The 14,060-nt window shown below is 37.6% G+C and overlaps 1 protein-coding gene across 15 annotated transcripts; it reads left to right on the top strand.

Annotated features, from left to right (window-relative positions):
• Positions 1-2,381: 2,381 nt before the first annotated feature.
• On the top strand, positions 2,382-13,001 carry aifm1 (apoptosis inducing factor mitochondrion associated 1). 15 transcript variants are annotated; one of them, XM_055148756.1, is made up of 24 exons: positions 2,382-2,638; positions 3,909-4,042; positions 4,544-4,643; positions 4,755-4,844; positions 5,457-5,513; positions 6,050-6,115; positions 6,680-6,745; positions 7,114-7,173; positions 7,268-7,342; positions 7,849-7,905; positions 8,054-8,119; positions 8,467-8,570; positions 8,652-8,782; positions 8,972-9,062; positions 9,159-9,243; positions 9,322-9,398; positions 9,718-9,826; positions 9,911-10,018; positions 10,097-10,185; positions 10,269-10,409; positions 10,528-10,670; positions 11,824-11,948; positions 12,033-12,220; positions 12,658-13,001. In XM_055148756.1, exons 1-24 carry the CDS (start codon positions 2,551-2,553, stop codon positions 12,727-12,729), a joined length of 2,322 nt encoding a protein of 773 aa, XP_055004731.1. In that variant the 5' UTR covers positions 2,382-2,550; the 3' UTR covers positions 12,730-13,001. The 15 variants fall into 15 exon arrangements, with proteins under 15 accessions (XP_055004731.1, XP_055004729.1, XP_055004730.1 ...); XM_055148754.1 differs by having other exon boundaries at positions 7,111-7,173; XM_055148755.1 differs by having other exon boundaries at positions 6,677-6,745.
• Positions 13,002-14,060: the final 1,059 nt, after the last annotated feature.

Genomic DNA, 14,060 nt, shown 5'->3' with positions numbered 1-14,060 from the left:
TATTTTCTCAAGGGCACCACCAAAGTGATGGAGCTGTGTTGTCCTGTGGAGGAGTGAGAGCAGAGGAATATTTTAGATGATGACGCCAGCATGAGTGGGCTAGTGAAGGCAGCATGTTAAAGTGATATGTAATCATTTTAATCACCTCTTTTAGCTTTTCATTTCTGGAACTGTCACAGAAAATCAGTGATACTGTGTACCCACTGTAGATCCTATAGCCTAGATTATGGAGTGTGCCCCACTCGGGCTAGATTACATCAACCACCACTACTACCACACTTCTATTAATACGTTGTTACTAGTTTTACTACTGCATCTCAATTTACATAGGCCCAATGTAAAAAAAAAATATATATATATGTATGTTTACATTTTATTGCAATGGCTTATGGCTACTCTACAACACTTAATTGTTTGTTTAATTCTAATTTTGCCTTATCAAACCTTTAAATTTAAATTGGATTTTCTATTAAGTCACATACATGGTGGCTTGGTGGTTTTGTTTGTTTTCAGCTCAATTTCTCTAAAACCAGAAGTGGCTTTAGTCACAGAACTGATAGCATCTGATTTGCCTTACATGATCCTGCTGCTTACCAGTAAACAGCCTGTTTTATGAAAAACAATGTACTATATTAAGCCTAGTAAAAGACAGTCATGTAATGACCTTTTAGTACAGAAGTATTTTATTAGGCCTATCTTCATTCAGGCCCAATCTCCTGGCATAGGTATAAATTATATATTTGTAGAAAGAAACATATGTCATCTTAATGTTGTCTTTCTTGATTAATTTCCATCTTCCACGATATTCAAGAATAATGCAGAACATATAGATATTTCTTGAGTGGATAAAACTAATTTTAGATTAGCTCACGAAAAGCATCATGTCTGCCGTAATTTACTAAAACCTGCTTCCACTGGGGGCCGCTATGGCTGACCTAGTTTTGTTAATAAAATTACTTATTCTGAATCATAAATTACGATGACAGACGCATTTTAGTGTGCTTTGAATTTATATTAGAGAGGCGCCTTTAAGCCTTGTGCTCGCTTTGGAAGAAGAAAAAAATCCGGCAAATTTTTTTTTCTCCTCCAGTCTCTTCCAGAGACCTCCAGTCTCTCTCTCTAAAACCTTCAAATTAGGCAAGAAATCTAGGGGTAATAATGGACTCAGACTTAAACTCTAACAGCCACATCAAATCAATAACATCTGCAGCCTTTTACCATTTAAAAAACATAGCAAAAATCAAAGGTTTACTGTCTAAAGCAGACTTGGAGAAACTTATCCATGCGTTTGTCTCCAGTAGGTTAGACTACTGTAATGGTCTGCTCACTGGTCTCTCCAAACGAGCTGTGAGACGCTGCAGAACATCCAGAACGCTGCAGCTCCGGTCCTTACTCGAACTAGGAAGTACAAACACAAGTCCTGTGCTCAAGTCTCTGCACTGGCTCCTGTGGCTCAGAGAATAGACTTTAAAGCAGCTCTGCTTGTGTACAAGTCTCTCCATGGCCGAGCACCAAAGTACATCTGTGGCATGTTAGTGTCATATGAACCATCTCGCACTCTGAGGAGCTCAGGGACCGGCCTCCTGCTGGTGCCCAGAGTCAGGACTAAACAAGGGGAGTCAGCGTTTCAGGTTCATCCAGCTAAAACCTGGAACAGTCTTCCTGAACATGTGAGACAGACTCTTCTGTGACGCTGTTTAAATCCAGGCTCAAAACATTTCTGTTTAACTGTGCATATAAGTGAAAGGTTTTCATTCAGCACTCTTCTCTCCAATTTATGTCTCTCTTTTTTAATTTGAATCTTCATGATTATTTATGTTTTGATTTGTTTTTATAATTATTTTAATGTATTTCTTATTCTGTAAAGCACTTTTAATTACTTTGTGTACGAATTGTGCTATACAAATAAACTTGCCTTGCCTTGCCTTGCCTTATCTTATTATCTTGGCTAATTGTTCTAGGCTACGTAGGCGACATTAAAATCTAAAGTCATAGAAATACTTGTGGCAGTAGTATTAACAATAAGTGTGCGTCTGTGTCACAATTTATTAATTAGGAAAAAAGTTGAGCATCTTTTCACGTCACTCGTGTAGCCAGTGGGGGGCAGCATTGCAGCATGAGTACATCGATACTACAGGTATTTTAAAGAAAGAAGTACAGATTTGTCACCAGAGATCTTTTTAAGAGCGAGAAACTCACCTCAGCGCCACTTATTCAACAAATAAATACATGTGCATATCTAGAAATTGCGTTAATAGATTGTATGAAAATAAAACCTTAACAAAAACTTGTGTTGATAACAAACGAATTCATCTTATGCCGCAAGTCGTTGTTTCAGTTTGATAATATTAACAAATCTCTTCCTGGAAATAGTCTTTGCCATTACCCATGTCTCCTCTGCAATGTATGACCTGCTCTGGCCTTGCCGTGCAGAGTGTGGCTAGTGCTCGTTGTGCACTCTGGGGATCATTTTGAAGGGGACCAAGTCTGCTTTTCCGTTCGACAAATTCACTATTTAACCGAGTCTGTTACAGCTCCAGTCCAGGCACAATGTTGAAATGTAGAGCTCTCTGGAGGAAGCTAGCACCTCTCACTCGATCTGCATCTACAGTGTGCCGGCATAATGTGAAAAGCACAGGTAAAGTGTCAAACTAAACTAAGTCTGTTCGCTGGCACTCGTCCCATCAGTTATTTATTGCCTAAGCTATGTCAGTGTGCAATGTTACATGGCACGAAATGGTCCCAATATGGTCCCAATATGTTCCCCAAAAATGCTGTGACCTCTACATTGGTTCCTTTAAGCTAACAGAGTACTTGTTAAAGGAAACGTGGTGTTTGTAAGGAAGTACTGAGTAGTTACTTTGTATAGGTAAATCAGTAAATGCAAGTTTTTTTTAAATAATGAAGATTGTGAAGTGGAAAACCGTTTTGTAAATATGCATGGCATTTGGAAGTTTTTAGCCGACCCACTTATGTTAAAGGTCGTCACAAAAAAGCAACATGCGTTTAAATAACTTTACTGTAATATATTGCTAAAGACAGTTGCGTTATTGTGCATCAACAACATTGATTTCATACTGTTGTTACATTGCAGACATTTTAAGAACAGCGAGCCTTGAGCTTGTAAAACAAAAGTAGGTGGCAAAGTATTCTTTGGCAGATTTTGAAGAGAACATTAATGTGGGAACATTTAAAGATACACTTTAGAGGTACAGTATGTGACTTTCTGGATGATTCTATACCATCCACCAGGCCAAATAAGAGTTTGACTCTTATTTGTGGAGATGTAAGTTGTTCACCGTAAAGATGCATGTTTTCAGTTTTGGCTAAAGAAGTTACCCACTTTTTTTTTTCTTCATTTTTTTAAATCCAACAAGAATAAATCCAGGCACAGGGGAGCACAAGCTGCTGTTGCCTTTGTAGGATTCCCATCAGCGCAAATAGGCTATTGCTATTCTTTAGGGCAGCAGCTAGTTGTTTAGTTGATCGATCGGTCAATGGAGTCTTAGTCAACCAAAATGTGTATTAATCAAGAAACCATTTTATTTTTTTGTGCATAAATTGTTGTTTCAGCATGAACTCCCATGCAGTGTGAGTGGAGTTTGGGTGAGATACATAGAGATAATAGTTTTGCCACGCCACCTTTTTAGTTAACTAATTGATCAACAGGGCATGTCTTTAGTAGACCAAGAATTTTTTTTTTGTTGACTACAGCCCAACTATTCATCCTGGGGTCTATTAATATAAACAATAAATTTCCTCTAGCCCCAATGTGTAGAAAACCTAATTTTTAAGGGTATATAAAACATATTTGGGACAGGTTAGATGGGAGACCACCGGGAATACCACGTGCTACAGAAATCCCATGATTATGATATAATGATATTAATGCTGTGCCTTTTTTGCAGCATTAAAGAATGGCAGAACACAGGTTCTTGTACCTGCGGCACACATGTCGACAGGGCCGGCAGGAGGTGGAGGCAATGAAAACGCTATCTATGTGATGCTGGTTGGAGCAGCCTGTTTAGGAGGTGGTGCCTATGTGAGTAATCTCTTCATTCCAAGTTTTAAGAGGTGTCATGAGATACAGAGGATAGGGTGGGTTATAGAATTTGATGGTGTCATACTTTCAGATAAAGGGCAGCGGGCTTTCTAACACTTGGGTTTTTGAAAGAAATATTCAACGTTATGATCCACAAATATTGAACCCTATTATTTCTAAGGGATTGGCTCCACAAACATTCAATATTGTCCTTTTTAACTGACAACAGTCATTTTGTGGTTGAATAACAGCACCAATTTTTGAAGCAATTGTGATCAAATATTTTGCCTTTTTTATTTTATGCTGGTCAAGAAGATGTTTAATATTGTTCCCAGTTTTGTTTCACATAGAGCCCATGTATTCAGAGATATTATTAACCATAAACTAGGTCAAAACATTAGCAATCTCACAGATGACAAATTCCACTGTAATACTAGAATGTTATGTCACATGAACATAGCTTATTGAGTGGTGCTAATAAATGTTGTATTCTGCCCCCAGGCCTACATGACAGTAAAAGGAGACAGTAAAAGGTACGAAGAGCGTATTTTAGAAATTTCATCCAGATCATCAAAACAAGCCCCGGAATCACAGCCTCTAGGTAATCAAAGAATCAAATAAAACAAACAACAAACAAACAGTTGATGCACTGGGGAAAAGCAATTATTTTTCCTACTCTTTCTACACTGTCTTAAACCTTATTTTCCTGTAGTATCCCCAGAGCCAGAGGAGGAAGCTGCCGACACGAGTGAGGAGTCCATTCCTGCTGCTGAACCCCCTGGTGAAACAGAGTCAGCCTCAGGTAGTCTGCTTTTCTATAAATACATGTGCCTCCTGTGTAAACTGTCAGTGTGAAGAAAACTGAAGAATACAAACAAAACAAAAAGCTTTAGACTGAAGTAGATGTGAAGTGATTTTTTTCTGATGTAATGAGGAATGTTGACACCTGCTGTTCAAATGAGGTTACTGCACATATTAGATTTTAGCATCTTGTTTGGCAGCTTTTTTTTCTCTGGTTTTCATGAATTCCCTTGACGCTTTATACAAGAGGCACTTTATGTGTTTGCTTGATGGGGTATTGTGTTATTCTGCATGTTGTGTTGGTGATCATTACCAAATTTCATTTTTTTAAATGTCACTTGTCCAGGGTCCAAAGCATTTTTTTCTATTACTTTTGTCAAAAAAGGCAACTGTGGATAAGTTTTTTTTAAAATATTCTGATACCTTTCAAAATCGTAAATCAGCCTTCTGCAGTTGTCTCAAGAGGATTCATTTGAGGTTTTTTCTCACGGTGTTCAGCCTCCTGCTTGTTTCCCTCTTAACCCAGTGTGGGCAGTGGGCATATGCATGCACAGGAATATGGTGCACTAACATTCACATGCAGCGTTAACCCTGAGTGTGAACTCCCTAACAGCAGAAGAGCCTGTGACAGAAGCCCCTGCAGAAGCAGCTGCTCCTGTTGTAGAGGAGGGTAAGAATAAAAATGATGATGTTCAAAATGTATGAAATCCGATGAAATGAATTTCATAAAAAATGTATCAGATACAGTTCCACCTTTCCCTCTCCCAATTTTGATACTAAGGCACATAAAACAAATTGATCCAGTGATGCTAATTATGCTTTATATCAGTAACTCGGCATGAGCTAATTTGCTTACAGTATGAGGCTTTCAATGCATTCATTAATTGCTTTTTGCTTTCTCCCTAAACTGATATTCTACACAGATACACAATCCAGATATTTGATCACAATCAGTGCAGCTCCTAAAAAGTGTACAGTTTTCTTGAACATTATAAATAGCTGTACTTCACATTGTGGGTGTATTCAAAGAATGTATATTTGCAAGGGTTAGAGGTGGGAGATATATATGAAAAAAAACAACTCCCAATTGTAACCCTTTCTAGTCTCTTGTTACATTTTTACTTACTGTACTTTACTTGTTACATTCATCATTGCATCTGTAATGACACATTTAAAGTTAAAGTACATTTTACACTGTGATAACAGAGCCACCTGCTCCCTCTGAGCCGGAGGCCACACTCTCAGAGCCTCCTCCGGCTGCTCTGGAAAGTGGTAAGCTTCAGCCTGACCTGTGCATGATTCACCGCTTCACTTTGTTAACATTTAAAAACATATCTCAGATTTGTTTTAGTAGTTTTTGCTTGGTGATTAGAATATTACACTAAATTACTAACAATCTCTATTTGTATGAGGTAATTTATGATGGTGCCTTTTTTTTTTCTAGTGTCATTACAATATGAGTAGAACATTTGAACACTTGCATGGATTCATAGTATTTTGTCATCTTCACAATGTACTTCTCTTTTGCTTCTTGTTTTGTTCTTAAAGCTACTATCTGTATGTTTATTTGATTTGGAGCTGATGCATTCATCAGGCAGAAGTAACATAGATTGGCCAATCCAGCCCTGTTGTATTCTCACATACTAGATGCAGTTTAATTACAGTTGGTAGCTTTAAGTAAACCTGAGATTAACTTTGAGTTTTTTCTTCTTAAATACTGTTATGTGTTCAGATCTACTGTGCATTATGTGTCTACTTTAATCAAATGCATTGTGTACACTGGGTTTTTACACAAGTAATCATCAATACAATGTGGTGTATGGATTTCCTCAGTAGCAGAAGAACCAGTCACAGAGACCCCTGCAGAGGCAGCAGAACAAGCTGCTCCTGTTTTAGAGGAGGGTAAGAAAGAGATGCGTAAATTTTGAATCACAGTCCCTCTAGTCACCTGAACAATGTACTTTTTTTAAGTGGGATTTGCAATTTCCTTTAATTTATTTATTAATTATAGGGTTTTACTGAAACATTGCCTTCAGTTGTCACAGCTCTCATGGTTCTGACCTAATGCACAGTTAAGTTTGTTGTTAAAAGGCATACTACATGTCATTGGAAGTTGATCTTCACTGCACTATGGCCAAAGTGTAACTTAAATTTCATAAAACGTCTAAACTGCTTCCCATGTGTATCCTCCTGATTTATATTGGGTTTACCATTTAAATAATAACTATATGGCATGTTTAATATTGGACTGTGGATTTCCTCCACAGCAGAACCGGTTGCAGAAATCCCCCCAGAGGCAACAGAAGAGGCTCCTCCTGTAGTAGAGGAGGGTAAGACAAAGGGGAGATTATGTGCATGGTGAATATAATTATCATGTGAGCATTGGTAAGATGTCGTTTTTGCATAATTGTTTTTACATTGAAGTGGTGGCAGAATCATCAGCTCCCACTGAGCCACAGGCTGAAGTTTTAGAGGCTCCCCTAACCGCTGTAGAGAGTGGTAAGAAGGTGTAACAATCTGCTTAAGGCAATAATTGTTGCATTCACTAGTTGATTGGTTGATTCACTAGTTTTCTGTTGTGTAAGGGTGTGACAGTGTGAGTGTTTTATTGCATGCGTGTATTTTCTCTTGAGAAAATAAACTATTTCACTCATTTGGACAACAGTATGTTATTTGTATGTTTTTTCCCCAAGTAATCTTAATGTTTAACAGTTTAACCTTTTTTGCCTGCCCTAACAACTTTGATGCTAGGTGTACACTTCTACATATTGTTTACCTGATTACCTGATTCCACCCCACCCCTTTCTCTTCTTACATTTGTGTTTTCTAACCCAAATAAACCATTATATTTTATTTTCATTATATTCTTTTATAGGCACTTGGTGTGTCACGGAATGTGACAATTTGACTCTTATCTTTTGTGCATGTCTCATCTGTAAATATGGGCAGGTGTCATTGCTTGGTTTAAAATGTGCATAGTTAATCCAGAGTGTGGTTTGTTTCAGCGGCTGAGGAGCTTGTGACTGAAGCCCCTCCCCCTGCTGAACCTGAAGCAGTCCAAGGTGAGACCCTTAAAATCAGGGGAACTTTTACTATATATATAGTCAGTGGTATTGTCATTGTTCAGTCGATTGGATCTTACTATTTAGAACAACTAACAAATGGAGTTGACTTTTCAGTGCATTTAGTCTGTTTGTGTTTCCCCAACAGAGGCACCAGCTGAACCTGCAGTCGAGAGCCCCCCAGAGGCTGAGCCTGCAGCTGCACCTGAGAGCGGTAAGACCAACGTTAAGCACATTAAATCTCTATCTAGTGCTACTCCTTTCATAATTACTGACAATTTGTAAAGACTTGAGATGTGACTTTAGTTACAGAAAGTCATTAACAGAATATTCTCCAATATGCAGCTTGATATAAATGCATATAATTTAATTAGATAAGATAAAAATGATTTTGCTGAAAGTGTTTTGGAAAAAAAAAGTGGGATTACTGGAAGAACTGCATCTGAATCCTTTTGGAATGCTTTTGGATTTTATAATGTATTCTATATAAATTGTACTTTAATATTCATCCATTGTTTGTTTTTGTTTTTTTTTGTTTTGTTTTTTACAACTTATTATCAGCCCCGCTTACAATCCCCTCCCACGCCCCCTACCTTCTAATTGGTGGTGGTACCGCCTCTTTTGCTGCTGCTCGTTCAATTCGAGCCCGAGATCCAGGTGCAAAGGTAAGTGGCTTCCTTCTGATAACACTTTTTTCATTGGTCCTAATACCAGTCATTGTATTTGCTATAACGTATTTGTTGAAGGTACTGATTGTGACTGATGAGCCCGACCTCCCATACATGAGACCACCTCTGTCCAAAGAGCTGTGGTTTTCAGATGACCCCAGTGTGACTGAAACTCTGCGCTTCAAACAGTGGAATGGAAAAGAGAGAAGGTAACATTTAATGAGGTTTTTATAACTTATATATTATAGATTTTCCATTTATTCTTTTCCATTTTTGCAATTTTAGCTTATTGAGCTACATTTTAGCTTACAAAGTATTTATAGTAAAGAGAACAGTGGCTGATGTTTTTTACATGATTACAGTGAAAGATTTATTAACATTGCCTAATTGTTTTGCAGCATCTTCTTCCAGCCATCTTCATTTTATGTCAAGCCTGAAGAACTAACCAGTGCAGAAAATGGAGGAGTAGCTGTTCTTACTGGGAAAAAGGTATGTGCATGCACTCATTCATTCATTCATGCATGCATAAAATAACAATGACTGCAACATAACTTCTCCTTTTACAACTTCACATTTTTGCTCTAGGTCATCCAAATGGACGTGAGAGGAAACAAAGTAAAACTGGATGATGATACTGAAATTTCATATGACAAATGCTTGATAGCCACAGGTAAGTTTTATACTCTCTATACATTCTGCAGCACAATTCTAAATATAAAATTCTAAATATAATGTTGTGTGTATTTAGGTGGTGTGCCAAGAAATCTTCAGGTCATTGAAAAAGCAGGTGATGAGGTAATGAAGAGGACTACTCTATTTCGCAAGGTTGGTAAATGGCCACTAGAGGGCAGTAGCTTTGTTACAGAAAAAATGTCAATCCATACAGTAATATAATATATGAACTACAATTGCTAAAAACAATATACTAATTGATGCTAAAACCAGTATTGAATCTGTTATTGATACTGAAATTAGTTTTGGATGATCTTGACTTATTTCAAAACTAGTCTAAGACTACATGGTAAGTCAAAAGAAACTGCTACTATTTTGTGCTGACAATTACATTAAATTGTCAAAGTAATGTTTTTATTATCATTGAGATATTGAAATTGGTATAGAATTTAATTCTATTCTTTCTGGACAGATTGAGGATTTTAAATCTTTGGACAGCGTTTCCAGAAATGTCAAATCCATTACAATAATTGGTGGCGGCTTTTTGGGCAGTGAACTCGCTTGTGCCCTAGGTCGACGATGTGAGTAGGCTTTAATTAAGAACAATGAGTTGTAGCCATTTATAAGATGAATTACTATTTTTTGCGTTTGTGTGTCTTATTTAGCCTCAGAGACTGGCCTTGAGGTCATCCAGATGTTCCCAGAGAAAGGCAACATGGGAAAAGTGCTGCCGGAGTATCTGAGCAACTGGACCACTGAGAAAGTCAAGAAAGGTTACTGTCTGATTAGTGCTTACTATTCTTATGACCTAGTTTCAAGTCTACTCATGTGATTTTGACCTATATTTTCAGAGGGTGTGAGGATAGTCCCAGAGGCTTTGGTCAAATCTGTGATTTTCAAAGATGATAAATTAGAAATCCGATTGAAGGATGGACGTCAGGTATGTCTACACTAATGTATAATCGTTAAAATAGTTTAAATTCAGAGAAACGTGTAATTCATTTATGGTACACACTGTTGCAGGTGAAAACTGATCACATAGTTGCAGCTGTTGGACTGGAGCCCAATGTTGACCTTGCCAAGTCAGCAGGTCTTGAAGTGGACTCTGACTTCGGGGGATTCAGGGTCAATGCAGAGCTGCAGGCCAGATCAAATATTTGGGTGGTAAGTTGTTGGTAGTTTTATAAAATATGTCATAAGCATCACCTGTCTGTGTACATAAATATGACTTTTACTCAAAACTATTTCAACATTCACTTATCCACTGTTCTCCACTGTCGAGGCTGGAGATGCTGCGTGTTTCTATGACATCCGACTGGGCCGCAGGCGGGTAGAGCACCATGACCACGCGGTTGTGAGTGGACGTCTGGCCGGAGAGAACATGACGGGGGCAAGCAAACCCTACTGGCATCAGTCTATGTTCTGGTCAGTACTGAAGCTGCCCCCTCGGCACAAGACTAAAGACATGATACAGTGCACTGTATCATGCAAATGTGCAAAACAAGTGCATATGACAGGTTTTCATGTTTTTCTAATTATCGGTTTAGTGGTAAATATCTACCATAATTGCAGTGCAGTTAAGCGGTGTGTATAAAAAAGCTGAAAACAGAAGAAAAGAAGGCATTTTTCTGGCAGTTTAGAAAAAAATTAATTTAGCCATTGTTAACAATATGACTTCTATATGACAATTATGGCAGTTACCTTTTTATATATGTATTTTATAGCTGCTACTGTCTAATCAGGAAGTAAAATTATGAATGTTGACAAAATAAATAGTCAGAAGTTAACATAATATTTAAGATTTATTTAATCTATGTGTACATAAAACTATGTGTACTTAAAACTGTCATGCATTTAAATTTTTACACCGACTTTAATCCATTAACAATTGATGCCTGTTGTGACCTCCTAACTGTTCTGTATTAAAATTTAAAGTGCTTCTACAAGGCTATTACTGGGGAATATGACCCAGCACAGGTTGAGTTTAGTTGCGTGTCAGCTGCATTTTTATGCCAATTATAACTGCATTTAACAGCTGGTGAAAGGCAACACCTCGCTGACATTAGGGCCACTAAAATCACAACATCAGGGTCAAAACTATTGTGACCTCTTACAGACATCCTGGTATTTTGCAGTAGGCTTTCTTTTTATTAACTTACAAACCAACACATGACAATGCATAGTTGCCTTTGTTAAAACATGTCAGTTGTGTATTTCAGATTACGAGAAAAAATATCTCTTCGTGGTGTTTTTGTAGAACTTGCTTTGACATTTCCTCTGGCCTTATAAGTAGGCTGCAAGGCTGTAGGTGCTGGTTCACAACTAAATTTTTTACAAGTGCCCTCTGTGCCCTATTTGTTCGAAGCTATTTTTACAGTACAACATTCAAATCTCTGCTTCCGGCTGACTGCCAAAAAGGGTTTAACCAACCACCTTGGGACTATGTCTGCAGTCTGAAAGCCAATTTTAAATGAGTTGGATGTGTTTATATTTAAAGAAATATAATTTAAAGTGTTTCAGTATTAATATTATTTGTACTGCACGTACAGTTGTGTCATTTGATGTATATGTGTTACAGGAGTGACCTCGGTCCAGATGTAGGCTATGAAGCCATTGGGATTGTTGACAGCAGTTTACCAACAGTGGGAGTATTTGCCAAAGCGACCTCAAAGGACACACCTAAAGCAGCTACAGAGCAGTCGGGTATGTAATGTAATTGTTTTGTCTTGGTGTTGCCACTTTTCATAATTTGTACAAAAGCGTAAAATTGAGTCCTCAATTCTTCAGGAACTGGGATACGCTCTGAAAGTGAAACTGAAGCAACAGCCATCAGTCCTGTGGCCTCGTCCACATCAGCTCCTATTGTGGAGCACAAGGACGAATACGGCAAAGGGGTTATCTTTTACCTGAGGGATAAAGTGGTGGTGGGGATCATCCTGTGGAACGTCTTCAATCGGATGCCCATCGCCCGAAAGGTGTTTATTCATCCATTCTCTATACAGGTTGTCCTCTTGAGACTTAAAGTACAAATGGAAGCTTTTCATGTTACTCTAATTATTACTGGTACTTGGTTTGGTGGGGTAATACCTGTTGTAAATTTGTATCATAGTTTAAATAAGTCAACAGTGAAAGTTCCACCCAAATCGCAGGAACAAATATTTGCCAAATAGATGTTGCCATTTTTCTTGTCTAATCATAACTAGTGATGCCCGTGTACAACTAGGAAGTTGTACAAAAAACCCCCGGCAAAAATATGGGTAAAATATTTTGAAACATCTTAAATATAATTGTAATTATAAGGAAGCAGTGAGTGAATATTCTAACCTGTCATATGCATTTTAATATCTCATTTTCGAGAGGGACCTGTTGCGTTTTACCTATGAAGCTAATGAGGTTTCACTTGTTTTTACAGATAATCAAGGATGGAGAGGAACATGCAGATCTGAACGAAGTGGCCAAGCTATTCAACATTCATGAGGATTAAGTAAAGCACTTATTGTAAAGGCTAATCAACATTTAAGAATCACTGTAAATTATTTCATGTTGCTAAAGTATTTTCATATTTGAAATTTCTATTTGCTGCAGCACCGTATGTTTTGTTTGTCAAATGTTTCATCTCATCATATTGCCTTTGGTTTTGCTTTTTCATGGTGTGAATGTGTCCTCCTCTGAATATGTTCAGCATGAATTATTTTCTGCGTGAGCCAAGCAGCTAGCCATGTACAATTCTGCAATAAAGTGTATTTTTAAATTTAAGTCTGCTGTTTAATCATTCAGTGAGTGTATGATTTCATAATTGTGCATTTTTGCTTTGCATTGTCAGTATTGAAAAAATATTTTTGTTCTCAACTAAACAACATTAATCACAACTTGGCCTACTTCTGTTCTACAGAGGGGAAGCTAAAGCAAGCAGAAACCTTACCCTACAGTGAGCCTCATGTTATTAGTGGTGTTCATAGTTTGTATATTCACACATTACTGATCTTATTTGACAGAGTGGTCTCCAACAGGGTCTCACAAGTGTGGGGCCAAGCACATGCCGCCATAACCTCCCTTCTCTGTGTGTGACATTAATTTTACATGAGTAAATGGCTGCACTGCCGCCTCCCTCTGCCAACTTCTGCATGGAAGAATAAACAGGCCTTCTCCATTTCTATCACAATTTATCTGGCAGTCTGAGGATGGAATAATTAGACCAGAAAGACTGGCCAACAGCGAACAAAATAACTCTGCAGAAGGATATTGGTTCTCCTTTACTTTAAGACTAATAAATCTTTTTTTAAAAACAGCCATTGGTATGAAAATTGGTTTACAATGTATTATTGCACTATATAAATACAGGCTGTGTTGTACACTTCTAATATTGTTTTGTGTTTTGTTTTATTTCCGTCAACGTCTGTTAATTATAAATGTGGTAAATAAAAAGCTTGACTTTATTGGTCACGACTCAATATGTGAATGAAAATATTACAATATTGTTTCTGAAATGGAGACAGCATGTTAGATAACATAAATAAATGAGAATTCATATGCATAAAATATATGTATACTGATATAAAATATAAAATATGCTCCAAGATTCTTATAGAGAAATGGAGTCTGAATTAACGACGCTGTCTCTTTAAATATTCCTCCTGTAATTTGTCAAGCATGCATATGGCTATGAAAGAGAGATCGAGCAGTAGTCACCCACACGTGTACAACTCAGAGGAAAGAAAAAAGAAGGAAAAAAATTACTTATGTGTGGATTTTTAATAATACAGAAGCGGCAGCAACAGTAGCAGTGGCATTCGGAGCAAAGCAGCCTCCAGTGGT

Source organism: Boleophthalmus pectinirostris, unplaced genomic scaffold (genome assembly GCF_026225935.1).
Source record: "Boleophthalmus pectinirostris isolate CB_2022bp ecotype Guang Dong unplaced genomic scaffold, ASM2622593v1 HiC_scaffold_12, whole genome shotgun sequence".
NCBI classification, from domain to species: domain Eukaryota; kingdom Metazoa; phylum Chordata; class Actinopteri; order Gobiiformes; family Gobiidae; genus Boleophthalmus; species Boleophthalmus pectinirostris.
The sequence above is the reverse complement of the archived record's forward strand: the minus strand, read 5'-3'. Positions and strand labels throughout refer to the sequence as shown.

Coding starts and splice junctions, on each gene's coding strand:
- aifm1 (XM_055148753.1), top strand. CDS start 2,551: ATGTTGAAATGTAGAGCTCTCTGGAGGAAGCTAGCACCTCTCACTCGA. Junction 4,043..4,543: donor GTTTAGGAGGTGGTGCCTAT/GTGAGTAATCTC, acceptor TTCTGCCCCCAG/GCCTACATGACAGTAAAAGG. Junction 10,186..10,268: donor GATTGAAGGATGGACGTCAG/GTATGTCTACAC, acceptor ACACTGTTGCAG/GTGAAAACTGATCACATAGT.